This window comes from Heterocephalus glaber, unplaced genomic scaffold (genome assembly GCF_053883595.1).
Source record: "Heterocephalus glaber isolate CG9 unplaced genomic scaffold, H.glaber_assembly_v1.0 deba00001689, whole genome shotgun sequence".
Taxonomy (NCBI): Eukaryota; Metazoa; Chordata; class Mammalia; order Rodentia; family Bathyergidae; genus Heterocephalus; species Heterocephalus glaber.
The window spans coordinates 2,819,042-2,834,737 of record NW_028258414.1 but is presented as its reverse complement, the minus strand read 5'-3'; the positions used below and the strand labels follow the sequence as shown (position 1 = coordinate 2,834,737).

Genomic DNA, 15,696 nt, shown 5'->3' with positions numbered 1-15,696 from the left:
CATGCACGCCATGCCAATCTACACGGAAGGCGGCACAACAGGTGTCCAGCGGATAGGTGGAGGTTTAAAAAGGAAGGCCCGACAGGGTGGCTCAGCCGTGGAGCACTTGCCTGGCATGCGTGAGGCCCTGGTTTCCGTCCCCAGCACCACCATCAATAATAATAATAATAATAATAGTAATAATACCCCACCAATGTTATCATGGCAAAGCTGGGAGAGTCCATAATGTTACCCCACATGCTGTCAGCATTAAAAACAAATACCGAATATGTTAGGGGCAGGAATTTTGCCCAAAAAATGAAGGTGCATATCAAGTGTATTAGGCCCTCTAAGAGCCAAGGTAGTTTCTGGAAACCGAGCTTTCACCTGCTCCACAGAAGCATCTTCCAGGAGAAGCAAAAAGAAGAACCTGGACCCTTTGGCAGAACAGGCATAAACATAAGTAAATAGATAATTAAGCCCTGGGTGGGTGGGGCCGCATGCAACTAACGGCTGCAGACAGTGCAGCCCCAGGTCAGCGACACTCAAATTTTACCTGGAGTTGGAGTCATGTGCACAGCATGAAGACAGAATGCAGGGCCATCCTGAGAGTCACTGTCCAGGACTTTGCATTTCTGACAAGCTCAGTCTGCATCACCTGAAGAACCACTGACCTAGACAGTATTCTGACTCCAAGAGCTGTGGGAGCCTACACAAATCCCTTGATGTCTCAGGCCCTGGTTTTCTTATGTAGAAGTAAAATGGCAGACTGGGCTTTGGAGACCATAGATATGGATTCAAGTCCCTGCTCTTCCATTAATTAGCTGTCTGGCCTTGAATAATTATAAAATGTCTCTTTGCTCCCACTACAAAGTGAAAATAACTGTTCATACCAAATAGGGTCAATGCAACAATTAAATGTGATGAAGTATAAGCTGGGTGTCATTGCACACGGCTGTAATTCCAACACTCTGGGAGGCTGAGGCAGGAGGATCACAGGTTTGATCTCAGGGTGGACAACTTAAGTGATTTAGCAAGACCCTGTCTCAAAATTAAAAACTAAGAAAGGGCTAGGGATATAGCTCAATGCAAAGGCCCTGAGTTCAATCCACAGTATTAAAAAAAAGGTGATAAGATATATGCCATTTCATAAGTTCTGTAAAAGGCATTTCCTGTTTAAAGTGTATTACATGAGATGGCACACAGAAAGGTATGGCTTGCAACACAGATAAAAGCATTTTTATAACATAATTCTGTCAGGTTTCCCTTGGTCCCGTGTGTTTGTCAGTTTTCTATCATCGTATGTGAGGGTTGGGGACATAGCTCAGTGGCGCAGTGCCTGCCTGGCCAGTGCAAGGTCCTGAGTTCGATCCCTGTGTGTGACACAACGCAGCTGCATGCTCTGGCCTGCTGTACTAGGGGCGGGGGGGGGGGGGTGCGGTCTCAGCAGAAGGCTCAGCTGGGGTGGGCTACAGGGCTGTTTTTTCTTTTTTTTTAAATTGTGGTAAGATGTACATGAAATATACCACCTTAACCATTTCAAGTACGGTTAAGTGGCATTAAGCACATCCACTTATCAGCTGTCAGAGTTGGGGCAAGTTGCTTAACTGTAAGGTAATTCAGTTTTCCCATCTGTAAAACAGGTAGACAAACCCTATTTAATTCAACTCGGTGTTAAGACAGATGAGTCACACACATGAGGGGCTCTCCTGAACTGCCAGAGGCCAGCAGGCGGCAGGGAGGGTCCCGAGCCCTGGCACCCCAAGAGGAGTTCCCATGAGTCGGTTCCCAGGGGTGGCCAGGACTTCAGCGCGTCCCCGTCAGAGAAAGCAAAGGGGTTTTCCCTAAGGAAGTTTCTGCCTCACACTAAAAGCCTTTCAAATTTACAAATCGTACACCATGCTTATTTTGACATTTTATCCTTTTTATTGCAAATTTCTGGTAAAGGAAAGAACACGGAAGCTGATTCTTGTTTAACCTTTGGTGAGAAGTGTCACTGGGCCTGTGATCGGCACTGCTCCCCTGCCACCTTCCCCAGGCCAGATCGCCCTGGGGGCAGCGGGGCCGCAGTGGCTCCTTAAACTCCCCACGTGAGCCCAACGCAGCCCAGGCTGGAGAGGCGAGGCCACTCCTCACGCGGGGCTGGCGACATCAGAACACAGGAGACACCGGCCCCAGCCCAGCGTTACTTGCTCACGTCCCCTCCTTAGCCAGAGTCCAGCTGTTGTCCCAGCCCCTCTTCCCAGGTGTCAGATGCGCTCACCCTTCCTCCTTCCAGACCCTGGGGCTGACTCAGTCCTGCCTCTGTGCCCAACCTGGACAACATGCAACTCGGTTGCAAAAAGAAACCCCCTTCTGACTGTAAGAGAGCATCAATCTTTTTCCCCTTTAAGTGTAAATTTACTGTACAGAGATGAAAAGATGTGTGACCAAAACAGGAAATATATTTTGAATGACATATGACATATTTCTTATATAACCTCTCATGTCCAAATTTTTAAAAAAATGTTTTTGTCAAGCCATTGAGAACTAATGTACTCTAGCAGCATATTTTATATGGGTGTAAACAGTAATAGCCAGTTAGATGTTTCACTTGTGACTTATCCTAAAAATAGAAAATGCTTTTATTGTCCTGAGTCCTTGGCAAATGGAACAACAACAAACAACAACAACAAAACCACTTGTCCTCCTTCCCTGGTCCCCCTCCCAATCAGGAGTGGTGAGTTTCACTGTCCGTTTGCACAGGTGACCAAAGACCCCAGGATCACACTGTCAATGGCTGATCAAACATGGAGGCTGAAAATCATCTACAAAGTTGCACAAGATGAAAGTGTCTTGACAGTATTACAAATGCAATTTGTTTCTTTGTACATACAAAAGTATGAATTTCTATTCCATGAATAATACTGAACGGTTCATGTCTTAACAGTGGTAACATTTTTAGAATATTTAAAAAATACATAGGATCCCATTTTGACATCATAATTCTGAATGATTATTATGCCTTCTCCTGTCGGCAAAGATTTTATAGGGTACAGTGCACGGAGGCGGTTATACCAAGGCACGAGAATACAGTTGCAATAAATGTACATAAACCCTGGCACTGTGTGCCAGTTTTGGAAACATTTAGAGAGGTCATAATGTCTGGAAAATTCTCACATTCTATCATGATTAATGAACAATTAATCATGCAATCAACAAATGTTTAACCACCATTCCATTATTAAATATATGGCTATCACTATGCAAATTATGGCTAATTCAAAAATACTTTTAAATATTAAAACCTGGTATAGCTAGGTAGATGTAAATATTGTGCCTTGTAGTACCCAGAACACCTTAAATTTCTATGTAATTTCCAATCTCTATGGCAGTTATCAATTGTAAGTCTATTTTCATTATAGAAATGGCAGGGTTTTTTTCCTCAAGTGTTAAATCTCTTCCCCTTAGAAAAGACAGAAGATTGACAGGAAGATAACCAATATAAGAAACACACAAATAACAGTACTAAAACCCAGATGTGGACTCAAAGGTTGAATTCTAATCTATTGGGACAACACATTCCAGTGACAACTCATTAGTTTCTTAATTTTAAAAAATCACCATCATGTTTTTCAAAATATTAAATAGTCTTGGTTAGACCATCCAGGATTGAAAAAAATTGTCTTTTCATTCATAAAATGAAGAGGATAAAAGCCTTTCAAAGGGTAGGGATGTCCACTGAATTTAGAGAAGTAAAATAAAGTGGTTAAAAACTGTATTTAATATGCTAAGAGTGTTTTCAAGACTCAAGGTAAACATTTAGACCCATGAAAACACGTCTCCTGGCACATGCACACCCGGGGGCGGTCCTGAATGCACCAGGCCTGGCCTCAGAGGCCCGGGCTCCCAGTCCCAGGCAACACCTTCTACATCCAGGTCCCAGGCCGGTCACAGGGGGGCTTCCGGCTTCTGCATCTGTTGGATTTGCTTCTGCAGCTGGTCCCTGTCCAGCTTCATCTTGGCCTCAAGCACTTGCCTGAGGGATCCTATGCTTTCGTAGATGGCTGTAAACCCTTTAAGGATTAGAGATAAATTTCACAACAGTTAATGCTGTCAAAATGATCCCAAGTTCAACTCTATAGAATATGGTGATAGTTGATTCGGACAAAAACTATAGATGTTAAAACAGCAGGGTAAAAGTTTGATGAAGAACAAGAGAACTGGGCCAGGGATGTAGCTCAGTGGTGCTCGATCCCTGAACCAAAAAACAAACAAACAAACAACAAGAGAATTGCATAGTATCTCACTGGAAATTGCTTTTTCATAACAAAAAGGGAAAGGAACTATTACAATGGAGAAATCGCAGATACAACTATTTTTTTTTTGTACCAGGGCCTCACGCTTTCCAAGCAGACCCTGTGCCGCTGAACTACATCCCCGGCCCCAGACACAACTTTAACCAAGTGATCAAAGCTCACATCCCAACTCTGGGAGAAACCAGCGTCATGGACCTTCAGATAAGATTCCCCAGGCCAGACCTAACAGCACTTCTGTGGCCTCTCCCAGACCTCATCTCTTGGAACCAAGAGAACCCAAATGGGGACAGACTACAAACCCATGGCCAGCATTCTTTCCAAATGTCAAGATCACTGAGGAAACAACCCAGATTAAACAAGAGGAAGTAAGAAACATGGCAACTAAATATAATGTGTGATTCTGGATCAGAACCCAAATGGCCAACAGGTGTAGGAAAAGGTCCTGAATGTCACTGATTATCAAGAAAATGCTCATCGGTAGCTGGTGTGGTGGTGCACACCAATGATCCCAGCACTCGGGAGGCTGAGGCAGGAGGATCACTGTGAGTTTGAGGCCAGCCTGAACTAACCCTGTCTCAGAAAAACAACAAAAATGTATGTAGGATGAAGAAGCCCAGGGACTTGTATACAAGATGAGGGCCACAATCAGTATTATTGTGTTGTCTTGAGATTTTTCTAAAAGAGTAGATTTTGGGTGCTCTTGCAACACACACACACACACACACACGAGTGATTGTGACAGGATGGCTGTGTTAATTGAACATAATAGCCACGTCCTTGTGTATACGAGTATCAAGACAGCTTACATACCTTAAATATATAATATGAAATGTTTTTGCTTAAAAAAATGTTTGATTAGGAAAAAAGAAAAGAAAGAAAGAATGCAGACTGGTGAAGGTTTGTTGAAAAGGAAACAACAATGAAAGCTGAATACTGGATCCTAAAAGGCACTTCATCGATGTCACTGTGTCCGGTAGTTGTGCCAGGAAATGTCCCTGTTCTTATGGAAAAGACATTAAAATAATAAAGGGGTAAAATGGCATCATGACTCTGGCAATTTCCAAATGATTCAGAGAAAAAGAAATTATATTCATACACACAAAAATATTAAGTACACTTCCAAAATGTTAAAAATTGGTAAATTTAAGATATGTAGAGTTCTGAGACTATTCTTACAGAGTTTTAAAATATGAAATTATCTAAAGATAAAAGGTTAAAAAAAAAATAGCCAGGCATGGTGGCACATGCTTATAATTCCAGTACTCAGGAGCCTGAGGCAGGAGGATCACCATGAGTTCAAAGACAGCCTGGGCTAAGCACCAAGACTCTGTCTCAAAAAACAAAAACAAAAACAAAGTTTTTTTAAAAGTCTCTATCAAAAAAGTATTTCATACTATTCTGTATTTCTAGTGTTTAAGTGTTTTTTTAAAATCTTGTCTTCACTAGTAAAATGGAGCACTTTTTTCTCAGCAAAAAAATCACTGTGTGACATTTCATGAAAAAAACTGTACAAATTACTGATTAAAATGCTTTTTACTGAGCCAGGTATTTAGCTCAGTCATTCCACCACCTGCCTTGCAACCTCAAGGTCCCAAGTTCGATCCCCAGTACCAAAAAAAAATGCTTTTTACTGACACAGAAAGATAGAACAATTACTAAAGAAAATAGCAGGTTATAAACCAGTATGTATAGTATGAACTTTTGTGCTAGCAAAATACATGTATAGAAAATATACATAAAAATGACTTCTGGGTGAGAGAAGCTATATTTTAAAATTATTTTGTACTTTAGGGTTTTCCATTAAGAAATCTGTTACCTTTATAATAAAAATATTTTTAATTCTGTAAAGGCTCATATACATATCTTATTAGGTACTAAATATTAACACCCTCCACAGAGGTTAATTAAAGGGCAACAATTCATTCAGAAAATGACGTAATGTTGAGCATGGATGAAATACTCAAATGTCACATTCCAACAGCCCCAAAACCAAGAAAGAAAATTCATCTTTATCTTTACAAGTGCTTCCATTTGAATGTTTAATTATAACTTCTAAATAAAGTAAATGTTTGGTGATAACAATAAAATTATTCTTGGAGGCCCGGGATTTAGCTCAGTGGTTTCGTTGCCTGCTGCACAAACACAAGGACCCGAGTTCGATCCCCAGTACCAAAACAAAAACAAAAACAAATTATTCTTGGAATATCTACTTTTATTTCCATGTAGCTAAATAGGACAATGGTACAGGCAGAACTCACAGCATAAGAAATCGGAGGAGCTGACATAGTTTTTGGTTTGGGTTTTGGGTTTTTTTGGTACCAGGGATCGAACACAGGACTTTCCGCTTGCAAGGCAGGTGTGGAGCTAACATAGTTCTCAGCAAGACCATCTTCTCCTTCCTGATCAGATCAGCCAGACTTCCCCAGAATCCTTTGTTTTTTTGTTTTTGTTTTTGCTTTGAGACAGGGTCTCACTATGCAGTTCAGGCTGGCCTTGAGCTCACTGTGTAGCCCAGGTTGACCTTGAAGTCATGGCAATCCTCCTGCCTCAGCCTCCCACGTGCTGGGATTACAGACATGCACCACCACACGTGGCCCAGAGAATCCTTTCAGTAACAAAGAGCTCTGGATCTCACAAAACCACCAGTGTCTTTAAAGACCGTAAACTTTAAGCTATTTTTTGTCTGAGCTAAAAATCTGTCTTTGGCTAACTTCTTCCACTTGTTAGACCCAGTTCTGCATTCCTGAATTCAGAGTGATAGGCCTGCTGGTACGATCTGAATCTCCCCTCTACAACTCATGTTGAGATTTAGTTGCCACTGTAACAGTATCAAGAAGAGTGGAGGATCTTTAAGAGGTGATGGGCCAGCACTCCGGGAAGCTGAGACAGGAGAGCTCAGCTTTGAGCCTAGGCTGGTTTGAAACCCAAGTTTGAGCCCAGCCTGGGCAACTTAATGACTTAGGGAGACCTTGTAAAAGGGCTGCGGATGGAGCTCAGTGCAAAGACCCTGGGTTCAATCCTTAGTAGATGGGGAAAAAAAAAAAAGAGGTGAGGAGGTCCTGAGGGCATCGTGACCAAGGCCCTTGGCAGAGCGTGGGCTGCCAGTCAGAGGACGAACCTGGCCTGGGTTTCCTCTGCCTGTGTGTGGGCTTCCTTGCCACCTTGAATTGTGAGGATGGCCATGGTTACCACAGGAGTGGTAGGGGTCTGAATGAATGGGTTTTGAGAACAGAAAACACAGCATGGGAGCTGCTAGGTTTGGCCTACCGGCATTGACTTCTGCTTTTATCTCCTGCATGCCCTCCTGCATCTGCAGCTCCAGCTGGCTGATCCGCCCATGCACCTTGTCCTCCTCTGGCTTGGTTCGCGGTCCTTCCAGACTCTTCTTCTGAGTCTCCTCCAGCTTGTCTAGTCTGGTTGACAACTGGTTGAGCCTCTCCGTGTCCCTTTCACTGGCTACCTGAGGTCCAGGGGAAGAAATGCACCTGATTACTCCGAAGACAAAGTCTGCCTCACATTTACATCCGCCTGAATGTTTCACAGCGGTATGCAGGGGACAGAATCACAGTGGCTGCCATTGCCCACCTCAGGGTCCTTCTCAATTGCTTCTGCCTTAACAGACTCCTGATTTTCAGCTCAGTAAGAGGTCATCCAGAAACAAACCACATTTCTCACTGTCTCCTCAACCTAGTACAACACAGGCTCAGCATATGTGTGGCCATTATAGGATTAATTTCTGGCCAATGAGATGTTAGTGCATGTGACAGCTTCCAGGAGAAGTTCAAAGACAGCTGATATATACCTTCATTTCTTCCTTTTTCTAGAATTCAGTCAATGGCTGGAGCTCCAGCAGCCACTTTGAATGGTGAGGATGATAATTCTCTGGGGTTGGCACAGAGTGAAACCAAAGGACCCTGAGTCCCTGAGGATGACAAGCCATCTCGTTAGTCCTGCACGGCCCACACCCAGACTTCTCTTCCATGAGAGAAATAAACTTCTATCTTATCAAAGCCACTCTTATCTTGGGGCTCTTCTTTTGGTCATAAACCCATCTACATGTAAAAATGAACAGCGATCCAAAGTGGAAGCCTGCAAATGTATTACTATAAATCTCAGTGAAATAATTAGTAGACCTGATAAAGATGTGGGAAATACCCATAAATATTTCCTTTCCGCCATGCTTGGTTTTCTGAGAATGTGTGCCTGCAGGCGGGCTCTAGAGGCCAGGACTAAACACCGAGCTGAAAGCAGCTCAGCACAACACAGCCTTCTCTTGCTGGCACCCAGTGCAGGTTCTGCAGCTCCACAGCTCAGGGCCTGGAGACAGCTGCAGAGACAGCAGTCAGGGATGCAAAGCACACCCATCCTTTCTGCTCTCTGCCCCGCCCCGAAGGAAGCTGCGGGGGGGGGGGGGGTGATCACGCTGAATAACCTGAGCCAACAAAATTTGCCTGCCAGGTACCAGCTTCAGAGGCTGCTGGTTTTGAATATGACACACGCGAGGCTTTCTTGGCACAGTTTTGGAGCAGTTTGCAACCCTGAGCTCTGTGGGATTCAGGAAAAGGAGGCAAGAAGTTGGGGGGGGGGGTGACCCACTGCCCTGGGCCACTGCACACTGGGGTTCTGCAGGGAGAGATCTACTCCACACTGGTCCTGAAATGAAAACAAGCCAGGGTCAAGCTGCTAAGTGTGCATTTTATTTAGAAATGCAAATGGGTAATTTGGATCTTTAAGCACTTGACTTACAATTGTCTTAAGTGAAAAATTCTATTTAACCTTTTTAACCAAAAGAAATCAAATGTTCCACTTCTTTATAAAGACTATAAACCCAGGTGTGGTGGCGCACGCCTGTGATCCCAGTACTCAAGAGGCTGAGGCAAGAGGATCGCCATGAGTTCAAGGCCAGCCTGGGCTATATAGTGAGTTCCTGTCTCAACAACATAAAAATACAAAGAATAGAGGGTGGAGATGGACTCAGTGGTAGAAAACAGGCTAAACTATGTTAGGCCCTGGGTTTGATCCTCACAACCAAAAAACAAAAAAAAACAAAGAATGAACATAAACCAGAGAAATGGATTCAAAGGCAAGAAACAACTGAACAGCTCTATGTGATACCAAATAACTAGTCAAACACTGTAGACCTCTCACCGAATAACTGTTAAATGATTGGTAAACATCAATACCTACACTGTTTTCCTTAAGCGCCAAGGAAAGCTGGTCAATTTTCTGTAAAAGTTCTTTTTCTATCCGTTCTTGTTCCTGCTGCATCCAGCTCCGTGCAGACAAAATCTGATTACTGAGCTCCTCGACTGTACCTTTAAATCTAAAAGACAGTAAATGAACGTGTTAGCTGTAAAACAGTTTTGAAGTGACAGGAAACAACCTCTGACTCTCAGGTAAATAGCACTAAACTCTGCTCCCTCAGAGCAGCATGCTTCCCTCCTCCAGGGCTCACACTAGGCTGGGAAGGGGCAGCAGGAACACATGACACAAAAGCCCCCGATGATGCTGCTACCCATAGATGGCAGAGTAGGCACTGAGGTGACCGTGACACAGTGGACCTTCGTGGTTCTGAGGCCCGAAGTGCCCCTGGCTCACAGGACTCTGTGTCCTGTATCCTGTGTCCTGCTGCCCTCCTTCCCTGGTTCGAGTCCCTTTTATTTCCCAGGACTGAAGCCTGGCTCGGGTGTTCTCACTTGTGCCCCAAACTGCTCTTGACCCCCAGGGACACATCCCAATTTCATTCAGAAGAATCTTTTTTTAAATTTAAAAGTCTTCCCAAACTCCTATTCCTCTAGTCCTCTCTCTTCCCAAATTCCTGAAAAGAACTGTCTGTACATACTACTTCCCCTTCATCACTCTTTCTTATTTTTAGTATATGTAGTAAAATTATAGAAAAATATATGTGGTATAGGTATATGATTTAAATAATACTAACATGAACATCCACTGTTGTAGAGTCACTACTAATCCTGCAATATCTGCTCTCTTATTCCATATAAAAAGCCCTCAAGTATCAACTAGCCAGAGACCTTGTTTCCCAGCCTCCCTTGCAGCTAGGTGTGGGCACACAAATAAGTCAGGCAACAGGACCTCCTGGTCCACACTTCCTGTGTGGAAGTGATAGAGCACATTTCCAGTCACATCCTTAAAAACAGACTGGGGAGGGCAAGGTCTGGTGCAACAGAGTCCACACCCTAGGGGCGTGAGCACCACCTCACCACTGTTACACAGCAGTCACAGCCCTGAGGCCAGACTGTACACAAACTAACACAGCTATGTCCTCCCACCAGCCCACGACTAGACCTCCACCAGGATTTAGAAATCCCAAGGGTACTTGCTGGCGACCCCAGCCCCCAGGAGGTATGCACCACCCAGAATTTCCTGTTCTCTGCCAGTACTCTTACAAGGGCTCTAGTGATCACACAGGCTTACATGGATGATACAGAGTAACCTATTCATAACCTAATCACACTTGCAAAGTCTCTTCCTACTATATAAGGTAACTAACTGTTCACCCATCTCAGTAATTAGGAGGTGGAGATATTTGGGGAATCATTGTTCAGTCTACCACAACCGCTTATCTTTTCTTTTTTCTTTTTTTTTTTTGGTACCTGGGATCAAACTCAGGACCTTGCGCTTTCAAGGCAGGCACCGGAACCACTGAGCTAAATCCCCAGCCCCTGCTTATCTTTTCTTAAAAGCTCTTATGACTATTAAGAATAATATAGCATCTGTCTACTTAGTCTTTATTTGATTATGGCCACTAGCTCCTTATACTGTAAACTCCATGAGAACCAGACCAGTCTGATTTTCTGTTCATCACTGAACAGTACTTACAGCACTGAATACTCAGAACACTGAACAGCCCCTCAGCCATACTCAACAAATATGGGGCATCGTCAACAAATATGGTGAATGTTTAAATTTTTTAAAATATTGCACCAAAAAAGACACACTGCCATTAACGCTCCTCACAAAATTCTCCTTTGCTTTGAACACACTTATTCCATCACTCTTGCCACTTTCTGAAGCAGCTCTGGAAGTCCTCTTTTGTGAGTGTCTTTAGTTGTGCTGTTGTGGCTGCCTCAATATCTTGAATCGATTCAAAATGTTTACCTCTCAAAAATCATTTTGACTTTGGGGACGAACCAGAAGGTTCATGGGGCCAGATCTGATGAATAAGGCAGATGAGGACACAGTGTCATGTTTTTATTTGACAGAAATTGACATAAACATTTTGAATTGGTTTGTGACATCAAGGCAGCCATGAAAAGATACAAAAGAGGAACCCCAGGACGGCTTCAAAAAGTGACAAGAATGATGGGGTAGTGTGAGAAATTGAAAGTGTAAATAAGGATCAAAACGTATCAATAGATAATGTGAAATAGAAAGAAAAGGTCCAAAGGGGAAGGGGAAAGGAAAGAAGGGAAAGGAGTAATTATGAGAAAAGGAAAAAACGGAAACAAAGTCTTTGTAAATAGGGAAGGGTGGAGGGACTGAAGGGAGGGCAGGGGAAGGGGGAAAAAATAAGAACCAAGATGCATCATGTAAAGGTATAAACTTCCAATGATGAATGTCATATTGTATACCTAAAATGTACCAATAAAATTAATTTTTAAAAAAAGAATGATGAGGTAGGTGTGTTTGAAGCAAGAGGGAATATTTTGAGAGAGATTAATGGTAATGTGTCTTTTACTGTAATAAATTTTAAAAACTGAAATAGTTATCTTTTTATTACAATATACATATAAAATAGATAAATTATTATCCAGTCACTAAAACTGATAATTATGAAGGAAAAGTAACAACAGGCTACATGGAAACTTTTCCTTTTAACTTCTGTGATTGTTTTCATTGTGTGCAATAAATAAAAACCAAGAAGAAAAGAAGGGCAGTACTGCATAAACTCAGAAAGAACGTCAACTAAAAGCTTTTTTTTTTTGATAAGCTCATGACTTACTTAGTATCTAAAAGCTGAAGCTGGTGGTTACTGTCTCTGTGGGACATCTTCAGTTTGGTGCTCTGCTCTGATATAGACAAATCCACTCTGTTCAAAAGCTGAGAAATCTGGAAAAGAAGGCTTACTCTTCAGGTATACTTTCAGAAAACATTTCCTAAGCTATGTGCTAGTGAGTAGTGTTAAGATGCAATCATTTAGGAGTTCGCCTCATTTTTTACCTTTGTTTTTTTTTCTTACACACCCGCTGAAGATCAAGACCAGCAACACTGCCAAAATATTGATCACACACCAGGCACTAAACTGTTCCGTTCTGTAATGAGCAAACCCAATAGCAGCCCCAAAATGGAGTCAGGAAGCCCAAAATGGAGTCTGATGAGTCATGACCCTCCAGGGATCTTACAAGAACATCTGCCAGGTGTGCTCTGGTTGTCTGGGACATCCCCAGAGCACGATCAGGAAGTCCACAGGCTCTGCATGGGCACTGGGTGAACACTGCAAAGCCTGGCCCCTAAAAAATATGTAGTCTCCCATAGGATAGAGATTACATTCCTTATACAATGGCCCAAGCTCCCTTCTAAGCCCCTTTAAAAACTGCTAGACAAAGGGCCTTCTTGGGTATCCTACTCAGAACCCCGTTCTGTCTAGTGGGAGCTTTACTTCCTTGCCTTTACATTTTTAAAATAAATATGCCTGCACCCTACTTCCTCTGTCCACAATTTCATTCTTCGTCACTGTGGGATAGGACCCTGGAATTCTGGTAACACCATTACCTACCTGTTTCTCCTTGTCTTTTCACTAAAATTTAATATAAACCTAGTCCTTATTTTCCACAAAAATTGTGATGTACATCGTTCCTCACTTAAAAATTCATAGTTTTTCTCAGATCTACAACAACAGTAACAAAATCTCTTTTGATGGATTTCTGTGTTTTACTTGGCTTGGATACTAGGAAGCTTAAGATTGTCTTTACATCTATTTTCTGGTAATAATTTCATCCTTACTCATCCTTCAAAATTATTTTTAAAATGGGCCAGGATTTAGCTCAGTGGTACCATGCCTGCCTGGCAAGTGCAAGGTCCTGAGTTCAATTCCCAGTGTACACACATACAATATATATATATACTATAAATATATATATATAAATATATATATATAGTATATATATATATAGAATATATATATAGACTATATAGAGAGAGAGAATATAGAGAGAGAATATATATATATATATATATATATATATATATATATACACACACACACTTTTTTTTAACAGTGGACTTGTCTCTTTTTTTTTCATAGTTTTATAACATCTGTATTTTTCACATAAGCGACTTACTGGACACAGGAGATAAGCATTTTTTTTTTGGTACCAGGGATCGAACTCTGGTCCTTGTGCTTGTGAGGCAGGCGACAGAACCACTGAGCTAAATCCCCGGCCCCAGATAAGCATTTTTAATCTGACCTTCGGATTACAAGTGCTATTATTTTTCAAGAATAGTCTCTCAAGTGAAGAATGGTAAATAAGGCAGGTAATGTAGGAAAAGTCCTAGAAGGCCCACCCTGTTACGATAAAGGGAAACTTGTAAAAGGCCAAAAATCAAACTGAAGCACCAAGTTTCACTTTGTGAAATCAGTCTGTGAATTTCAAGGTAGAAAATGCTAAATCTCACTAGGCAGCCTCCCCCTAGCTTTGGCCTAGTTTTGTAGCACAGGCAGACAGTGTGATGAGAAAGCACCCACACTGTGTCCCAGTGAACACACTAACTATTCCCTGCACCACAACTGGGGTGAGTGGCAGGCGACGGAACACAGGACAGCTAACCTGTGCGAGAGGGAGGTTTTCTTTTTGTTTTGATTTGGGTACTGGGGATTAAACCCAGGGCCTTTGCATTGAGCTTCATCCCCCCCAGCCCTTTTTTATTTTTTATTTTGAGACAGGGTCTTGCTGAGTTGCTAACTTGCCTGGCTCAGGCTCAAACTTTCAATCCCCCTGCCTCAGCCTTCCAGAGTGCTAGGATTACAGGCGTGCACCACCATGCCCAGCAGTTTAGAATCTCTAGAACACATTAATCATTTTAAGAATAAGGGGAAAGAAAAAACAAAAGCAAAACAAAACAAAAAAAAAGAATAAGGGGAAAGAATCTTTCCGTTAAGAAGGCTATACCAAAAACATCATTGAGGTTTGGTTGCCAGACTCATGAAGTGTCACTTCAGTGAAACAGAGAAAGAAGAAACAAAGAGATGCTTATCATTTGCATAAACCTGTGCTGGGGCCCCAGCTAATTTCTCCTGCAAAAAATTAACACCCCAGCTAAGAACAAATTACCCACTTTTAAAAGCTACCTAACACAGGTCCTACCTGTCCTTCTGCATCTTTGATTTTTGTTTCCAGTATCAGCTTGGCCGCTTGCTGTTCTTTGTTCAAGTGCTGGAGCCCCTCGTAGGTCGTTTTGTGCTCTGCAGAGAGTCTGGCTATGCTAGCATCACATCTGTCAAGTCAAACGACAAAGCCACCTCTTATGAAAGTTTTCAAACATGTGCAAAAGCACCCTCATGTGGTATGAAATGCAAGACCCAGCTCAAAGAGACTGCATCACCAATCACAGCTTCTAAGGCAAGTTTGAGTGGACTCTGAGACCATCCCTGGTGTACACACCAGCACTAAGGGAGAATTATTCCAGGAATGCAAGTCTGGTTGAGCCCCAGAGAAGCAATTAATTTAATATAGTACATCAGTAGAAAAACAGATAAAAGCCACACAATCATCTCAATAGATGAAGAAAAAAAGCACTGAATAAAATCCAACATTCTTCATGACTACAAAAAACAACAGTCAGCAAACTAGAAATAGAAAGGAACTTTCTTAACCTGATAAAGAACAAATAGAAAAATGCCACAGCTGAATTCAAACTTCATGGTGTGAGACAGAAGCCTTCCCCTATGGTCAGGAATAAGACAAGGATGTCTGCTCTCACTATTTCTACTCAACATCCCAGCTGAGACTCTAATCACAGTATTTAGCCAAGAAAAAGAAATCAAAGTCATCCAGACAGAAATGGAAGAAGTAAAACTATCTCTACATGTAGGTATCATGACTTTCTATATAAAAAATCACAGAACTGGAGAAAAGATAGCCTCTTTAATAAATGGTGTTGGAAAAACTGGATTTCAACTTGCCAAAGATTAAAACTAGACCCCTATCTTTCACCATGCACTAAACTAAAATCGAAGTGGATTAAAGATCTAAATATTAAAATAGAAACACTAAACTTGCTGGAAGATAAGTTAGGTAGAACTCTCAAAGACACTGGCATAGGAAAGGACTTTATGAACAAAACCTCAGTAGCACAGGCACTAAGCACAAAGAATCAACAACTGGGATCTCATCTTATTAAAAAGCTTCTGCAATGCAAGAGAAACCACCAACAAAGCTAAGAGACAACCTACAATGTG

General features: G+C 42.1%; 1 protein-coding gene and 1 long non-coding RNA gene across 10 annotated transcripts in view; one reads left to right on the top strand and one right to left on the bottom strand.

The window, feature by feature from the left end:
• Nucleotides 1-8,245, top strand: part of LOC110344145 (uncharacterized) — a 53,771-nt gene extending 45,526 nt beyond the window's left edge. The window contains exon 3 of the long non-coding RNA XR_002386476.2: nt 8,102-8,245. This is a non-coding gene — a long non-coding RNA (uncharacterized LOC110344145). The remainder of the gene's footprint in view (nt 1-8,101) is intronic.
• Fam81a (family with sequence similarity 81 member A) overlaps nt 1,870-15,696 on the bottom strand; it is a 49,709-nt gene continuing 35,882 nt past the window's right edge. For 8 of the 9 annotated variants that reach the window (XM_004855725.4, XM_087199008.1, XM_087199014.1 and 5 more), the window contains exons 5-9: nt 14,603-14,732; nt 12,241-12,347; nt 9,465-9,600; nt 7,545-7,737; nt 1,870-4,034 (exon numbers count right to left, since the gene is read on the bottom strand). In XM_004855725.4, coding sequence (XP_004855782.1) covers nt 3,910-4,034; nt 7,545-7,737; nt 9,465-9,600; nt 12,241-12,347; nt 14,603-14,732 — 691 coding nt within the window. In that variant the 3' untranslated portion in view covers nt 1,870-3,909. Of the gene's footprint in view, nt 4,035-7,544; nt 7,738-7,799; nt 8,200-9,464; nt 9,601-12,240; nt 12,348-14,602; nt 14,733-15,696 lie in introns of those variants that run through there. The other variant, XM_087199015.1, reaches the window with a different exon arrangement.